General features: G+C 44.8%; 1 protein-coding gene across 1 annotated transcript; it reads right to left on the bottom strand.

Annotated features, from left to right (window-relative positions):
* Positions 1-13,913: 13,913 nt before the first annotated feature.
* LOC125534092 (silicon efflux transporter LSI3-like) lies at positions 13,914-15,979 on the bottom strand. The gene is made up of 2 exons (XM_048697392.2): positions 14,730-15,979; positions 13,914-14,455 (listed from the first exon to the last, which is right to left on the bottom strand). The coding sequence occupies exons 1-2, from the start codon at positions 15,910-15,912 to the stop codon at positions 14,178-14,180; spliced, it is 1,461 nt and encodes a 486-aa protein (XP_048553349.1). The 5' UTR covers positions 15,913-15,979; the 3' UTR covers positions 13,914-14,177.
* Between the last annotated feature and the right edge of the window lie 251 nt (positions 15,980-16,230).

Here is a 16,230-nt window from a genome sequence, read left to right as displayed (position 1 = left end):
AAGCCATAAAGCATGGCACACTAAACTATCGAGTAGTCATCAACACGTGACTGCCAGGCATTCACAATGTCTGCAGTTGCTGGCGCAGGTGGTACACCTAGCGGTGCTTCCAGGACATAACTCTTCTGTGCAACAATGAGGATAATCCTCAAGTTACGGACCCAGTTCGTGTAATTGCTACCATCATCTTTCAACTTTTCTTTCTCAAGGAACGCATTAAAATTCAACGGAACAACAGCACGGGCCATCTCTCTACAATCAACATAGACAAGCAAGATACTATCAGGTACTAAGTTCATGATAAATTTAAGTTCAATTAATCATATTACTTAAGAACTCCCACTTAGGTAGACATCCCTCTAATCCTCTAAGTGATCACGTAATCCAAATCAACTAAATCATAACCGGTCATCACGTGAAATGTAGTTTTCAATGGTGAACATCACTTATGTTGATCATATCTACTATATGATTCACGCTCGACCTTTCGGTCTCAGTGTTCCGAGACCATATCTGCATATACTAGGCTCGTCAAGTTTAACCTGAGTATTCTGCGTGTGCAAAACTGGCTTGCACCCATTGTAGATGGACATAGAGCTTATCACACCCGATCATCACGTGGTGTCTGGGCACGACGAACTTTGACAACGGTGCATACTCAGGGAGAACACTTTTATCTTGAAATTTAGTGAGAGATCATCTTATAATGCTACCATCAATCAAAGCAAGATAAGATTCATAAAAGATAAACATCACATGCAATCAATATAAGTGATATGATATGGCCATCATCATCTTGTGCTTGTGATCTCCATATCCTAAGCACCGTCATGATCACCATCGTCACCGGAGCGACACCTTGATCTCCATCGTAGCATCGTTGTCGTCTCGCCAATCTTATGCTTCGACGACTATCGTTACCGCTTAGTGATAAAGTAAAGCATTACAGGGCAATTGCATTGCATACAATAAAGCGACAACCATATGGCTCCCGCGAGTTGTCGATAACTCGGTTACAAAACATGATCATCTCATACAATAAAATTTAGCATCATGCTTTGACCATATCACATCACAACATGCCCTGCAAAAACAAGTTAGACGTCCTCTACTTTGTTGTTGCAAGTTTTACGTGGCTGCTACGGGCTGAGCAAGAACCGTTCTTACCTACGCATCAAAACCACAACGATAGTTTGTCAAGTTGGTGTTGTTTTAACCTTCGCAAGGACCGGGCGTAGCCACACTCGGTTCAGCTAAAGTTGGAGAAACTGACACCCGCCAGCCACCTGTGTGCAAAGCACGTCGGTACAACCAGTCTCGCGTAAGCGTACGCGTAATGTCGGTCCGGGCCGCTTCATCCAACAATACCGCCGAACCAAAGTATGACATGCTGGTAAGCAATATGACTTATATTGCCCACAACTCACTTGTGTTCTACTCGTGCATATGACATCTACGCATAAAACCAGTCTCTGATACCACTATTGGGGAACGTAGTAATTTCAAAAAAAATCCTACGCACACGCAAGATCATGGTGATGCATAGCAATGAGAGGGGAGAGTGGTGTCCACGTACCCTCGTAGACCGAAAGCGGAAGTATTAGCACAATGCGGTTGATGTAGTCGTACGTCTTCACGATCCGACCGATCAAGTACCGAACGCACGGCACCTCCGAGTTCAGCACACGTTCAGCCCGATGATGTCCCTCAAACTTCGATCCAGCCGAGTGTTGAGGGAGAGTTTCGTCCGCACGACGGCGTGGTGACGATGATGAGGTTCTACCGACGCAGGGCTTCGCCTAAGCACCGCTACAGTATTATCGAGGTGGACTATGGTGGAGGGGGGGACCGCACACGGCTAAAAGATCAAATCAATTGTTGTGTCTATGGGGTGCCCCTGCCCCCGTATATAAAGGAGCATGGGGGGAAGGTGTGATACGTCTCCAACGTATCTATAATTTTTGATTGCTCCATGCTACTTTATCTACTGTTTTGGACTATATTGGGCTTTATTTTCCACTTTTATATTATTTTTGGGACTAACCTATTAACCGGAGGCCCAGCCCAGAATTGCTGTTTTTTTGCCTATTTCGAGGAAACAAAATATCAAACGGAGTCCAAACGGAATGAAACCTTCGGGAACGTGATCTTCTCACCGAACGTAATCCAAGAGACTTGGACCCTACTCCAAGAAGTTTCCGGGGAGGTCACGAGGGCGGAGGGCGCGCCCCCTACCTCGTGGGCCCCTCGGAGCTCCACCGACGTGCTCCTTCCTCCTATATATACCTACGTACCCCCATTAGACCAAAGACGGTGCCAAAAACCTAATTCCACCGCCGCAACTTCCTGTATCCACAAGATCCCATCTTGGGGCCTGTTCCGGAGCTCTGCCGGAGAGGGCATCCATCACGGAGGGCTTCTACATCAACACCATAGCCCTTCCGATGAAGTGTGAGTAGTTTACTTCAGACCTTCGGGTCCATAGCTAGTAGCTAGATGGCTTCTTCTCTCTTTTTGGATCTCAATACAATGTTCTCCCCCTCTCTCGTGGAGATCTATTCGATGTAATCTTCTTTTTGCGGTGTGTTTGTTGAGACCGATGAATTGTGGGTTTATGATCCAACTTATCTATGAATAATATTTGAATCTTCTCTGAATTCTTTTATGTATGATTGAGTTATCTTTGCAAGTCTCTTCGAATTATCCGTTTGGTTTGGCCAACTAGATTGGTAGTTCTTGCAATGGGAGAAGTGCTTAGCTTTGGGTTCAATCTTGCGGTGTCCTTACTCAGTGACAGAAAGAGTTGCAAGGCACGTATTGTATTGTTGCCATCGAGGATAACAAGATGGGGTATTTATCATATTGCATGAATTTATTCCTCTACATCATGTCATCTTGCTTAAGGCGTTACTCTGTTTTTAACTTAATACTCTAGATGCATGCTGGATAGCGGTCGATGAGTGGAGTAATAGTAGTAGATGCAGGCAGGAGTCGGTCTACTTGTCACGGACGTGATGCCTATATACATGATCATACCTAGATAACCTCATAACTATGCTCAATTCTATCAATTGCTCAACAGTAATTTGTTCACCCACCGTAGACTATCTATGCTCTTGAGACAAGCCACTAGTGAAACCTATGGCCCCCGGGTCTATTCTCATCATATCAATCTCCATTACTTTATTTTACTTGTTTTGCTTTTACTTTTTACTTTGCATCTTTATACCAAAAATATCAAAAATATTATCTCTATCAGATCTCACTCTCGTAAGTGACCGTGAAGTTATTGACAACCCCTAAGCGTTGGTTGCGAGTTGCTATCGTTTTGTGCAGGTACGGGGGACTTGCGCGTGACCTCCTACTGGATTGATACCTTGGTTCTCAAAAACTGAGGGAAATACTTACGCTACTGTGTTGCATCACCCCATCCTCTTCGGGGAAAACCAACGCTAGCTCGAGACGTAGCAAGAAGGATTTCTGGCGCCGTTGCCAGGGAGGCCTACGCCAAGTCAAGTCAAGATTTACTCTCCCGTCAATGAGCCATTTCTGGCGCCGTTGCCGGGGAAGCCTACGCAAAAGTCAACATACCAAGTACCCATCACAATCTCTATCTCTCGCATTACATTATTTGCCATTTGCCTCTCGTTTTCCTCTCCCCCACTTCACCCTTGCCGTTTTATTCGCCCTCTCTTTCCCTTTGCATTTTGTTTGCTCGTGTGTTAGTTTGCTTGCTTGTCGTGATGGCCCAAGATGCTATCAAATTGTGTGACTTCACCAATACCAATAACAATGATTTCCTTAGCACTCTGATTGCTCCTCTTGCCAATACTGAATCTTGTGAAATCAATACTGCTTTGTTGAATCTTGTTACGAAAGATCAATTCGCCGGCCTTCCTAGTGAAGATGCCGCTACTCATCTAAATGGCTTTGTTGATTTATGTGATATGCAAAAGAAAAAGGATGTTGATAATGATGTCGTTAAATTGAAGCTATTTCCTTTTTCGCTTAGAGATCGTGCTAAAGTGTGGTTTTCATCTTTGCCTAAAAACAGTATTGATTCTTGGAACAAGTGCAAAGATGCTTTTATCTCTAAGTATTTTCCTCCCGCTAAGATTATCTCTCTTAGGAATGATATTATGAATTTTAAGCAACTTGATCATGAACATGTTGCACAAGCTTGGGAGAGAATGAAATTAATGCTACGTAATTGTCCTACTCATGGTTTGAACTTATGGATGATTATACAAATTTTTTATGCTGGATTGAATTTTGCTTCTAGAAATCTTTTAGATTCGGCTGCGGAAGGCACTTTTATGGAAATCACTTTAGGAGATGCTACTAAACTCCTAGATAATATTATGGTCAATTATTCTCAATGGCATACTGAAAGATCTACTAATAAAAAAGTGCATGCTATAGAAGAAATCAATGTTTTGAGTGAAAAGATGGATGAACTTAGGAATTTATTTGTTAAGAGTGTTTCTTCTGATCCCAATAATATGCCTTTATCTACTTTGCTTGAGAATAATAATGAATCTATGGGTGTGAATTTTGTTGGTAGGAATAGTTTTGGTAACAACGCGTATAGAGGGAATTTTAATTCTAGGCCTTATCCTAGTAATCCTTCTAATAATTATGGAAATTCCTACAACAACTCTTATGGAAATTTTAATAAGATGCCCTCTGAATTTGAGAGTAGTGTTAAAGAATTTATGAATTCGCAAAAGAATTTCAATGCTTTGCTTGAAGAGAAATTGCTTAAAGTTGATGATTTGGCTAGGAACGTTGATAGAATTTCTCTTGAGGTTGATTCTTTAAAGCTTAGATCTATTCCTCCTAAGCATGATATTAATGAGTCTCTCAAAGCCATGAGAATTTCCATTGATGAGTGCAAAGAAAGAACTGCTAGGATGCGTGCTTACAAAGATGCCTTTATTAAAGCGTGTTCTTCTAAATCCTATGAAAATCAAGATGAAGATCTAAAAGTTATTGATGTGTCCCCTATTAAATCTTTGTTTTGCAATATGAATCTTAATGAATCTGATTATGATCTTCCCTTACCTAGAAGGCGTTCTAAGAATTCCGAGTTTTTAGATCCTGATGATGAAATTGATAAAAAAGGGATTGAAAAAAAATAAAAATCTAGATATTGCCAAACCCACTATTTTGGATCTCAAGGAATTTAACTATGAAAATTGCTCTTTAATTTATTGTATTTCCTTGTTGCAATCCGTGTTAAATTCTGCTCATGCTTATAGTCGAAATAAGGCCTTTACCGAACACATTGTTGACGCCTTAATGCAATCTTATGAAGAAAAGCTTGAGTTGAAAGTTTCTATCCCTAGAAAACTCCATGATGAGTGGGAACCTACAATTAAGATTAAAATTATAAATTACGAGTTTTATGCTTTGTGTGATTTGGGTGCTAGTGTCTCTACTATCCCCAAAGCTTTGTGTGATTTGCTAGATTTCCGTAACTTTGATGATTGCTCTCTAAACTTGCATCTTGCGGATTCCACTATTAAAAAGCCTATGGGAAGAATTAATAATGTTCTTATTGTTGCAAATAGGAATTATGTGCCCGTAGATTTTATCGTTCTTGATATAGATTGCAATCCTTCATGTCCTATTATTCTTGGTAGACCTTTCCTTAGAACGATTGGTGCAATTATTGATATGAAGGAAGGGAATATTAAATTCCAATTTCCCTTAAAGAAGGGTATGGAACACTTTCCTAGAAAGAAAATAAAATTACCATATGAATCTATCATGAGAGCCACTTATGGCTTGCCTACCAAAGATGGTAATACCTAGATCTATCCTTACTTTTATGCCTAGCTAGGGGTGTTAAACGATAGCGCTTGTTGGGAGGCAACCCAATTTTATTTTGTGTTTTTTGTTTTTGGTTTTGTTTAGGAATAAATAATCCATTTATATTCTGTTTAGATGTGGTTTTATCTTTTAATTAGTGTTTGTGCCAAGTTAAACCTATTAGATCTTCTTGGAAGATAGTTATTTGATCTTGCTGTAATTTCCAGAATCTTTGCGCTCAGTGCCCGAATTGTCAAAAATCACCAGAACGTGATAAAATAGTGATTCTAATTGCTTCTGATCAATAAAAAAATTTCCCAGGTCGTCTAATTTTGGTATAATTTTTTGGGTTCCAGAAGTTTGCGTTAGTAACAGATTACTACAGACTGTTCTGTTTTTGACAGATTCTGTTTTGCGTGTGTTGTTTGCTTGTTTTGATGAATCTATGGCTAGTAAAATAGTTTATAAACCATAGAGAAGTTGGAATACAGTAGGTTTAACACCAATACAAATAAAGAACAAGTTCACTACAGTACCTTAAAGTAGTCTTTTGTTTTCTTTCTCTAACGGAGCTCACGAGATTTCTATTGAGTTTTGTGTTGTGAAGTTTTCAAGTTTTGGGTGAATTCTTTTGATGGATTATGGAACAAGGAATGGCAAGAGCCTAAGCTTGGGGATGCCCATGGCACCCCCAAGATAATCCAAGGACACCAAAAAGTCAAAGCTTGGGGATGCCCTGGAAGGCATCCCCTCTTTTGTCCACTTCCATTCGGTAATTTACTTGGAGCTATATTTTTATTCACCACATGATATGTGTTTTGCGTGGAGCGTCTTGTATTATTTGTGTCTTTGCTTGTTAGTATTCCACAATCATCCTTGCTGTACACACCTTTTGAGAGAGCCATGTATGAATTGAAATTTGTTAGAATACTCTATGTGCTTCACTTATATCTTTTGAGCTTGATAGTTTACTCTATGTGCTTCACTTATATCTTTTTGAGCGTGATAATTTTTGCTCTAGTGCTTCACTTAGATCTTTTAGAGCACGGTGGTGGTTTGTTTTAAAGAAAATTGATCTCTCATGCTTCACTTAGATTATTTTGAGAGTCGTTAATAGCATGGTAATTTGCTTAATGTTAATATACTTGGTATTCAAGATATGTGAAACTTTCTTTTTAGTGGGTTGAATACTAAGATAAGTTTGATGCTTGATAATTGTTTTGAGATATGGAGGTGATAATATCATAGTCGTGCTAGTTGAGTAGTTGTGAATTTGAGAAATACTTGTGTTGAACTTAGCAAGTCCCGTAGCATGCACGTATGGTTAAAGTTGTGTAACAAATTTGAAGCATGAAGTGTACCTGGCTTGTGCATCCTTATGAGTGGCGGTCGGGGACGAGCGATGGTCTTTTCCTACCAATCTATCCCCCTAGGAGCATGCGCGTAGTACTTGATTTTTGATGACTTCTAAATTTTTGCAATAAGTATATGAGTTCTTTTGACTAATGTTGAGTCCATGGATTATACGCACTTTTACCTTTCCGCCATTTGCTAGCCTCTTCGGTACCGTGCATTGCCCTTTCTCACATTGAGAGTTGGTGCAAACTTCGTCGGTGCATCCAAACCCCGTGATATGATACGCTCTTTCACACATAAACCTCCCTATATCTTTCTCAAAACAGCCACCATACCTACCTATCATGGTATTTCCATAGCCATTCCGAGATAAATTGCCATGCAACTTCCATCATCATCATCATGACATGCTTTACTTTTGTCATATTGCCATTGCATGATCTTGTAGTTGACATCGTATTTGTGGCAAAGCCACCATGCATTATTTTTCATACATGTCACTCTTGATTCATTGCACCATCCCGGTACACCGCCGGAGGCATTCATATAGAGTCATATCTTGTTCTAGTATCGAGTTGTAATCATTATGTTGTAATCCATAGAAGTGTGATGATCATCATTATTAAAGCATTGCCCAATCAAAAAAAAGAAAGGCCAAAAAGAAAAAAAAAGAAAGGCCCAAAAAAAAGAGAAAATGAAAAGGGCAATGCTACTATCTCTTTTTCCACACTTGTGCTTCAAAGTAGCACCTTGTTCTTCATGTAGTGAGTCTCATATATTGTGCTTCAAAGTAGCACCATGATTTTCATATAGTGAGTCTCATAAGTTGTCTTGTTCATACTAGTGGAAATTTTTCATTATAGAACTTGGCTTGTATATTCCAACGATGGGCTTCCTCAAAATGCCCTAGGTCTTCATGAGCAAGTAAGTTGGATGCACACCCACTAGTTTTCTTTTGTTGAGCATTCTTAGCTCTAGTGCATCCGTTGCATGGCAATCCCTACTCCTTGCATTAACATCAATTGATGAGCATCTCCATAGCTCATTGATTAGCCTCGTTGATGTGAGACTTTCTCCTTTTTTGTCTTCTCCACACAATCCCCATCATCATATTCTATACCACCCATAGTGCTATGTCCATGGCTCGCGCTCATGTATTGCGTGAAGGTTGAAAAAGTTTGAGATTATTTGAGTATGAAACAATTGCTTGGCTTGTCATCGGGGGTATAGAAGTTGGGAACATCTTTGTGTGACGAAAATGAAGCATAGCCTAACTATATGATTTTGTAGGGATGAACTTCCTTTGTCCATGTTATTTTGAGATGACATAATTGTTTAATTAGTATGCTTGAAGTATTATCATTTTTTATGTCAATATGAACTTTTGTCTTGAACCTTTCGGATCTGAATATTCATACCACGATTAAGAAGATTTACATTGAAATTATGCCAAAGTATCACTCCGCATCAAAAATTCTCTTTTTATCATTTACCTACTCGAGGACGAGCAGGAATTAAGCTTGGGGATGCCTGATACGTCTCCAACGTATCTATAATTTTTGATTGCTCCATGCTACTTTATCTACTGTTTTGGACTAATTGGGCTTTATTTTCCACTTTTATATTATTCTTGGGACTAACCTATTAACCAGAGGCCCAGCCCAGAATTGCTGTTTTTTTGCCTATTTCAGTATTTCGAGTAAACAGAATATCAAACGGAGTCCAAACGGAATGAAACCTTCGGGAACGTGATCTTCTCACCGAACGTGATCCAGGAGACTTGGACCCTACTCCAAGAAGTTTCCGGGGAGGTCACGAGGGCGGAGGGCGCCCCCCTGGGTGCGCCCCCTGCCTCGTGGGCCCCTTGGAGCTCCACCGACGTGCTCCTTCCTCCTATATATACCTACGTACCCGCATTATACCAAAGACAGAGCCAAAAACCTAATTCCACCGCCGCAACTTCCTGTATCCACGAGATCCCATCTTGGGGCCTGTTCCAGAGCTCCGCCGGAGAGGGCATCCATCACGGAGGGCTTCTACATCAACACCATAGCCCTTCCGATGAAGTGTGAGTAGTTTACTTCAGACCTTCGGGTCCATAGCTAGTAGCTAGATGGCTTCTTCTCTCTTTTTGGATCTCAATACAATGTTCTCCCCCTCTCTCGTGGAGATCTATTCGATGTAATCTTCTTTTGCGGTGTGTTTGTTGATACCGATGAATTGTGGGTTTATGATCCAACTTATCTATGAATAATATTTGAATCTTCTCTGAATTCTTTTATGTATGATTGAGTTATCTTTGCAAGTCTCTTCGAATTTCCGTTTGGTTTGGCCAACTAGATTGGTAGTTCTTGCAATGGGAGAAGTGCTTAGCTTTGGGTTCAATCTTGCGGTGTCCTTACTCAGTGACAGAAAGAGTTGCAAGGCACGTATTGTATTGTTGACATCGAGGATAACAAGATGGGGTATTTATCATATTGCATGAATTTATTCCTCTACATCATGTCATCTTGCTTAAGGCGTTACTCTGTTTTTAACTTAATACTCTAGATGCATGCTGGATAGCAGTCGATGAGTGGAGTAATAGTAGTAGATGCAGGCAGGAGTCGGTCTACTTGTCACGGACGTGATGCCTATATACATGATCATACCTAGATAACCTCATAACTATGCTCAATTTTATCAATTGCTCAACAGTAATTTGTTCACCCACCGTAGACTATCTATGCTCTTGAGACAAGCCACTAGTGAAACCTATGGCCCCTGGGTCTATTCTCATCATATCAATCTCCATTACTTTATTTTACTTATTTTGATTTTACTTTTTACTTTGCATCTTTATACCAAAAATACCAAAAATATTATCTCTAGCAGATCTCACTCTCGTAAGTGACCGTGAAGGGATTGACAACCCCTAAGCGTTGGTTGCGAGTTGCTACCGTTTTGTGCAGGTACGAGGGACTTGCGCATGACCTCCTACTGGATTGATACCTTGGTTCTCAAAAACTGAGGGAAATACTTACGCTACTGTGCTGCATCACCCCTCCTCTTTGGGGAAAACCAACGCTAGCTCGAGACGTAGCAAGGTGCGGCCGGCCAGGAGGAGGCGCGCCAGGAGGAGTCCTACTCCCACCGGGAGTAGGACTCTTTCCCTTCCTTGTTGGATTAGGAGAAGGGGGGAAAGAGGAGGGAGAGAAGAAGGAAGGGGGGCGCCGCCCCCTCTCCTTGTCCTATTCAGACTAGAGGGGGAGGGGCGCGCGTCCCTGCCCTAGCCGCCTCTCCTCTTCTCCACTAAGGCCCACTATGGCCCATTAAGCCTCCGGGGGGTTCCGGTAACCCCTCCGATACTCCAGTAAAATCACTATTTCACCCGGAACACTTCCGATATCCAAACATAGACTTCCAATATATCAATATTCATGTCTCGATCATTTAGAGACTCCTCGTCATGTCCGTGATCATGTCTGGGACTCCGAACAATCTTCGGTACATCAAAACTCATAAACTCATAATATAACCGTCATCGAAACTTTAAGCGTGCGGACTCTACGTGTTCGAGAACTATGTAGACATGGCCGAGACATGTCTCCGGTCAATAACCAATAGCGGAACCTGGATGCTCATATTGGCTCCCACATATTCTACGAAGATCTTTTATCGGTCAGACCGCATAACAACATACGTTGTTCCCTTTGTCATCGGTATGTTACTTGCCCGAGATTCGATCGCCGGTATCTCAATACCTAGTTTAATCTCGTTACCGGCAAGTCTCTTTACTCGTTCCGTAATACATCATCCAGCAATTAACTCATTAGTTGCAATGCTTGCAAGGCTTAAGTGATGTGTATTACCGAGTGGGCCCAGAGATACCTCTCCGACAATCGGAGTGACAAATCCTAATCTCAAAATACGCCAACCCAACAAATACCTTCAGAGACACCTGTAGAGCACCTATAAAATCACCCAGTTACGTTGTGACGTTTGGTAGCACACAAAGTGTTCCTCCGGTAAACGGGAGTTGCATAATCTCATAGTCATAGGAACATGTATAAGTCATGAAGAAAGCAATAGCAACATACTAAACGATCGAGTGCTAAGCTAACGAAATGGGCAAGTCAATCACATCATTCTCCTAATGATGTGATCCCGTTAATCAAATGACAACTCATGTCTATGGCTAGGAAACATAACCATCTTTGATCAACGAGCTAGTCAAGTAGAGGTATACTAGTGACACTCTGTTTGTCTATGTATTCACACAAGTATTATGTTTCCGGTTAATACAATTCTAGCATCAATAATAAACATTTATCATGATATAAGGAAATAAATAATAACTTTATTATTGCCTCTAGGGCATATTTCCTTCAATGCTGCTGGTGGCGGGGATCTAGTTCGAGCGAAATCCCTGGCCAGCCATGACCGGCCGCGCCGAAGGCGATGCCTGAGGGCGCCGTTCCCCTCCTTGGAGGCGTCGGTATGGACTGATCTCCTCATTTCACCTTCCCGTAGGTCTCCCAGGCGAAAGCCCTAACTTTGTTGGGCGGCGGCGGAACTCACGGCGTCGTTCCCTTCTTGAAGGCACCACTTTGGGAACCTTGGGGTTGGTGGCGCTTGTGGGTGGTGGGCGACGGCGGTGGTGCGGCCCTATCCTATCATGGATTTACGTCCGTTTCTAGGAGATGGACTCGCGTAGATGGAGGTCGTCGGCTGGCGCCGTGGTGGCGTCAATGGCGGAGGACCTGCCAAGACTCGCGTAGGTGGAGGTCGTCGTTTGGCATCGTGCTGGCGTCGATGGCGGAGGACCTGCGAAGATTGTCACCTCAATCTGCTCTGAAGATGGACCAGTGAAAGATGGCGGCGATGACACATGTGAGTGGGTCGGACCGGTTTGAGCCCCAGACCCGGCAGATGGCTCGGTCGGGGTCTCCGGCTTTAGATGTTAGGCTTAGGTGAGAGGTCTGGGTATGTGGCCCAGCTTGCACCCCTTCATCATTTGGATAGGAGTAGCGGCAGATGTTGCCAAGATGACAGATTCAGGCATATTGTTGTTCTACTCTGTAAGGTCCTCGAGAATAATCAATAAAATGGCCGCATGCATCTCTCAGATGCAGAGGCCGGAGGTCATCCTCCTTTTCTAAAAAAACCTAATAGTTTATTCATAAAATATTTGGGCATACTAGTATGTCATCTTATATACATAAGTTGATCCTCACTATCCTATTTATATCAACATGCACACATAACATATCATCAAAGGGCCACCACTATATGCATGAGAAAAAGTTTTTCATTATTGGTTGATCTCATGCACACCTTTTACGTCACCACACATGACACCTCATCAAGGTCCACTCAATATGCATGAAAAAAAATCCATCATGCTATGCCACTTATATTCAAAATATTTCTAACTACACAATAATCAAATACAATATATAATATTTATTTTTAGCTTTAATTTATATATTATTAATTCAACAATGGAAGCTTCATACAATCAAATCACTGAAATATATTGCAATCGATTCCCGCAGCAACGCGTGGGATATTCTCTAGTATCATTAATATTTGGTCATACTAGTGTTACAACCGGCTGCAAGAGCATATCTAGCATATCCAGCAACCGCGCGTCTCGCAAAACGCGTATAAGGGCGCCTGTATAACTTTTTTACAGTGCGGCGAGTGTACCAACGGAACAGATCCCGCAAACGCATCCTGCACCGCATCATAAATTTTGCATAGCATTAAACAAATTACACATTTCAATAATATCAAACAAATTTTGCATAGCTTGGTTGCGGGCAATGCATAGCCGACCGACCGTCGATCCGCGCCGCTTTTTCTTCGGTCCCACCTCAAATTCGTAGATGAGATGCAACAACACTAGGTTGTCGGCATCGTCGTCGAGGATCAAATCTTCTATGTTCGAATCATCGGACGAAAGGACAAGACGAACTCCAATCCATCTACAAAACGCCATGAGTTTCACTCGAACCTACTCCGGGCCAAAATCGAGCACGAACCGGTGGGATTTGGACCTACCTCGCCCGAAGCAAAGCCGCATCGCGCCGCCCCTTTCTTCTCCCCACCGGCCGAAGCGAAGCCGCGCCGCCCTCTTCCCCCGACGCACGCCGCTCACAGTCACCGGAACCAACCCGATCCGCATGCGACGAGCCCACGCGCCGAGCTCCCGGGAAGATCCATGGCGCCGGCCGCAGACGCGAGCCACAGACGCAAATGGTCACCAACGCTGTCGAAAGTAGGTGGTGTGGATGCGGCGCGGGGCAGCACCAAGGGGCGGGGATGTGTGGCGGGAGGGGGGGGGAGGGGAGGGGAGGGGAAGCATGAAATGAAGCCGGGGAAAGTGGTTCGTGCCAATGGAAAGGGGAGTCTCCAAAAAAGGGCGAAATTCCGCACATATGGAGGAATTGGGCTCGTGGATGCGGGATCTCAGAAAAAAACGAGACGGCCGGATTTGAAGGATGTGTTCGGGTCAGGGATACGAGATGGATGCTGCAAACTGGCGATTATTATAGCGGACGACCCGATTTACAGGATCTGTTAGAGATGCTCTAAGCTTGTAGCCCTCTTCTCTTCTCTTTCCTCTCTCTTTCATCTATGCACAAATCCGATGTGGCATCTGCTATAGCCCGTCTCTGTCACTTTAGTGTATTTGCTCTCCAAAGACAAGCGGATGATATGTTTACTTAATCAACACACTTGTTACATCCTTCTCTCCTTAATTACGACCAGTGCACGCTGATACCTCTACGTACGATGCTTACCAAATATCAGTATATACATACAGACTACATATATGTAACAGACTCAGTTTTGCAAAAAGGGGAAAATGAACATACTTCAGAAATATTTCTACTCGATCGATGGATCGACCGTGCGCATGGAGCATGCATATATAATTGAGCATGCAGCGGTTCGTCAACTTTTAACTTTCGATCGGCATGTGCTAGTAGTAGTAGTACTAATAATTTTGGTGGATCGAACTAGGCAGCGTTGATGATGCCAATGAGGGGTATGCCGACGGCGGTGACGACGAGCGTGGACGGCGCGCCGAAGACGACGTGGCTCCAGAAGGTGAGGTCGTGCGCGTTGCGCGGCGCCCGGCGTGCCTGCTCGCACACGATGAGGTTCGCCGCCGACCCCAGCAGGGACAGGTTACCCGCCACCGTGCTCACCCACGCCAGCAGCAGCCACGACCGCGTCACCGCCGCCGTCGAGATCGTCGCTGCCGACGCCGCCACCTCGTCACCCATCAGCAGCACTGCATGAACCACACGCATCCTCGTGTCAGTTAATCGCCACATAATTTTTCCAAGCCGTCCTGTCAACTGTCATGCACGCACGGCATATATGTAGGGCACAAAATGCTCAATGCGTCAGCAGCACAAACGAACGGAACCGGCAGTACTTTCCATGCCCCTTAGCTAGCCACTAAGCTACAGTTCCGGTACCATGCCGTAACAAGAAAGATCTACACAAAATACAAACTTTTTACGTGCATGCACAACAGCTTGACGATGTAAGAATTCACTAACCGGTTGGTACGTTGGAGGCAAGGTTGGAGAGGACGATGACGATGAGGGAGAGCACTGTGATGCCCCTCACGTGGTTGATCTTGGAGTATGGCTCCATGACTTTCCAGATGGCGCCGGGGAGCCCCGTCTTGTTGAACCCGCTCACGGTCACGAACATTCCCGTGAAGAAAACCAGCAACGAGTAAGACACCTTGCCGAGGCAGAGCTCGGCGTCGCGGAAGTCCACCACGATGAGGGCGACGGCGGTGGTGATGGCCGTCCACGACATGTTGAGCCCCAGCATGTAGGCAACCAGCATGCCGGCGGTCACGACGTACGCGAAGCTCTTGAGGAACAGCCTCCGCTGCGGCGCCGAGCACTGTATGAACCACCGGTGCTTGGTCGAGATGCTCTCCACCATCACCGACTCGTGGTCGGCGCCGGCGACCAGCGACGAGGACTGGACCAGCATCGTCTGGCCGGGGCTCTTGAGCGTCGTCGACGTCGCCGGGGACGGCCGGCGACCCTCCTCGACTGCCGCCATCTCCTTCTCGGCGGCCACCGCGTCGGGACTGCTCCCCTCGAGGTCCTTCCAGTACATGCAGAGCAGCATGACCATGTTGACGGCCATACCAACGAGCATGGCCGGCAGGATGCCGAGGAGGAAGCCCACGAATGAGATCTTACTGTTGAAGGCGATGACCAGGTTCTGCGGGTTCCCGATGGGCGTGGCGCTGGACCCGATGTTGGCGCTGGTGGCCAGCGCCAGCAGGAACGGCTTCGCGGGGAGGTTGCGCTCGGCGGCGAGCTCGAGCACGAACTCCGTGAGCACGACGCAGCAGGTGTCGTTGGTGAAGAGCGCGCTGGCGAGGGCCGTGACGACGCAGATGCGGCATAGCAGGTCGCGCCCGCCCTGGCTCCGCCACGCCAGCAGCCGGCCAAGGTGCCCGAACATGCCGGCGCTCTTGAGGTAGCCGCCGACGACCATGGTGGCAAAGAGGAGGCCCAGGATGGGGAGGTCCACGGACGCGTAGGCGTCGTCCGGGCTGATCACGTGGAAGACGACCATCAGAGCAGCCCCCAGCAGCGCACCCGCCGTGCGCCCGATCGGCAGGAAAGGGACCGACGGGAACACGGCCAGCACCCAGAATACCCCGAACGCCGCCGACCCCAGCACCACCTTGGACAAAGACGCCAGCGCCATGCTAGATTGACCTGTTCACTCGTGTATATGCGACTGGGTGATGGATCGATCCCAGCTGCTAGCTGTTGTGGCTTGTGCCGTGGGAATCGAGGGGGCTCCCCCCGGGGCTTAAGTACTCGCGAGGTGCACACTTTCGCCGCAAGTTGCAGGTGACGCCATTGGTCCGACCTAGTTGCACCACAACGTACGTTTTCTTACACTCAGGTACACTCAGGGCAGTGCCAAACTCTAAAAAGGGGTTACGATATTGTTAACAAGTTAAGGTCTCCTTTGTACGAACTAATTGAACTCTTTTTGATTTTATATAAAATAGTCGAG

The sequence above is a fragment of the Triticum urartu genome, chromosome 1A (assembly GCF_056163025.1).
Source record: "Triticum urartu cultivar PI428250 chromosome 1A, HENAU_Tu73, whole genome shotgun sequence".
Taxonomy (NCBI): Eukaryota; Viridiplantae; Streptophyta; class Magnoliopsida; order Poales; family Poaceae; genus Triticum; species Triticum urartu.
This window is presented reverse-complemented; position numbering and strand designations above follow the sequence as displayed.

Coding starts and splice junctions, on each gene's coding strand:
- LOC125534092 (XM_048697392.2), bottom strand. CDS start 15,912: ATGGCGCTGGCGTCTTTGTCCAAGGTGGTGCTGGGGTCGGCGGCGTTC. Junction 14,456..14,729: donor TGCCTCCAACGTACCAACCG/GTTAGTGAATTC, acceptor TGGTTCATGCAG/TGCTGCTGATGGGTGACGAG.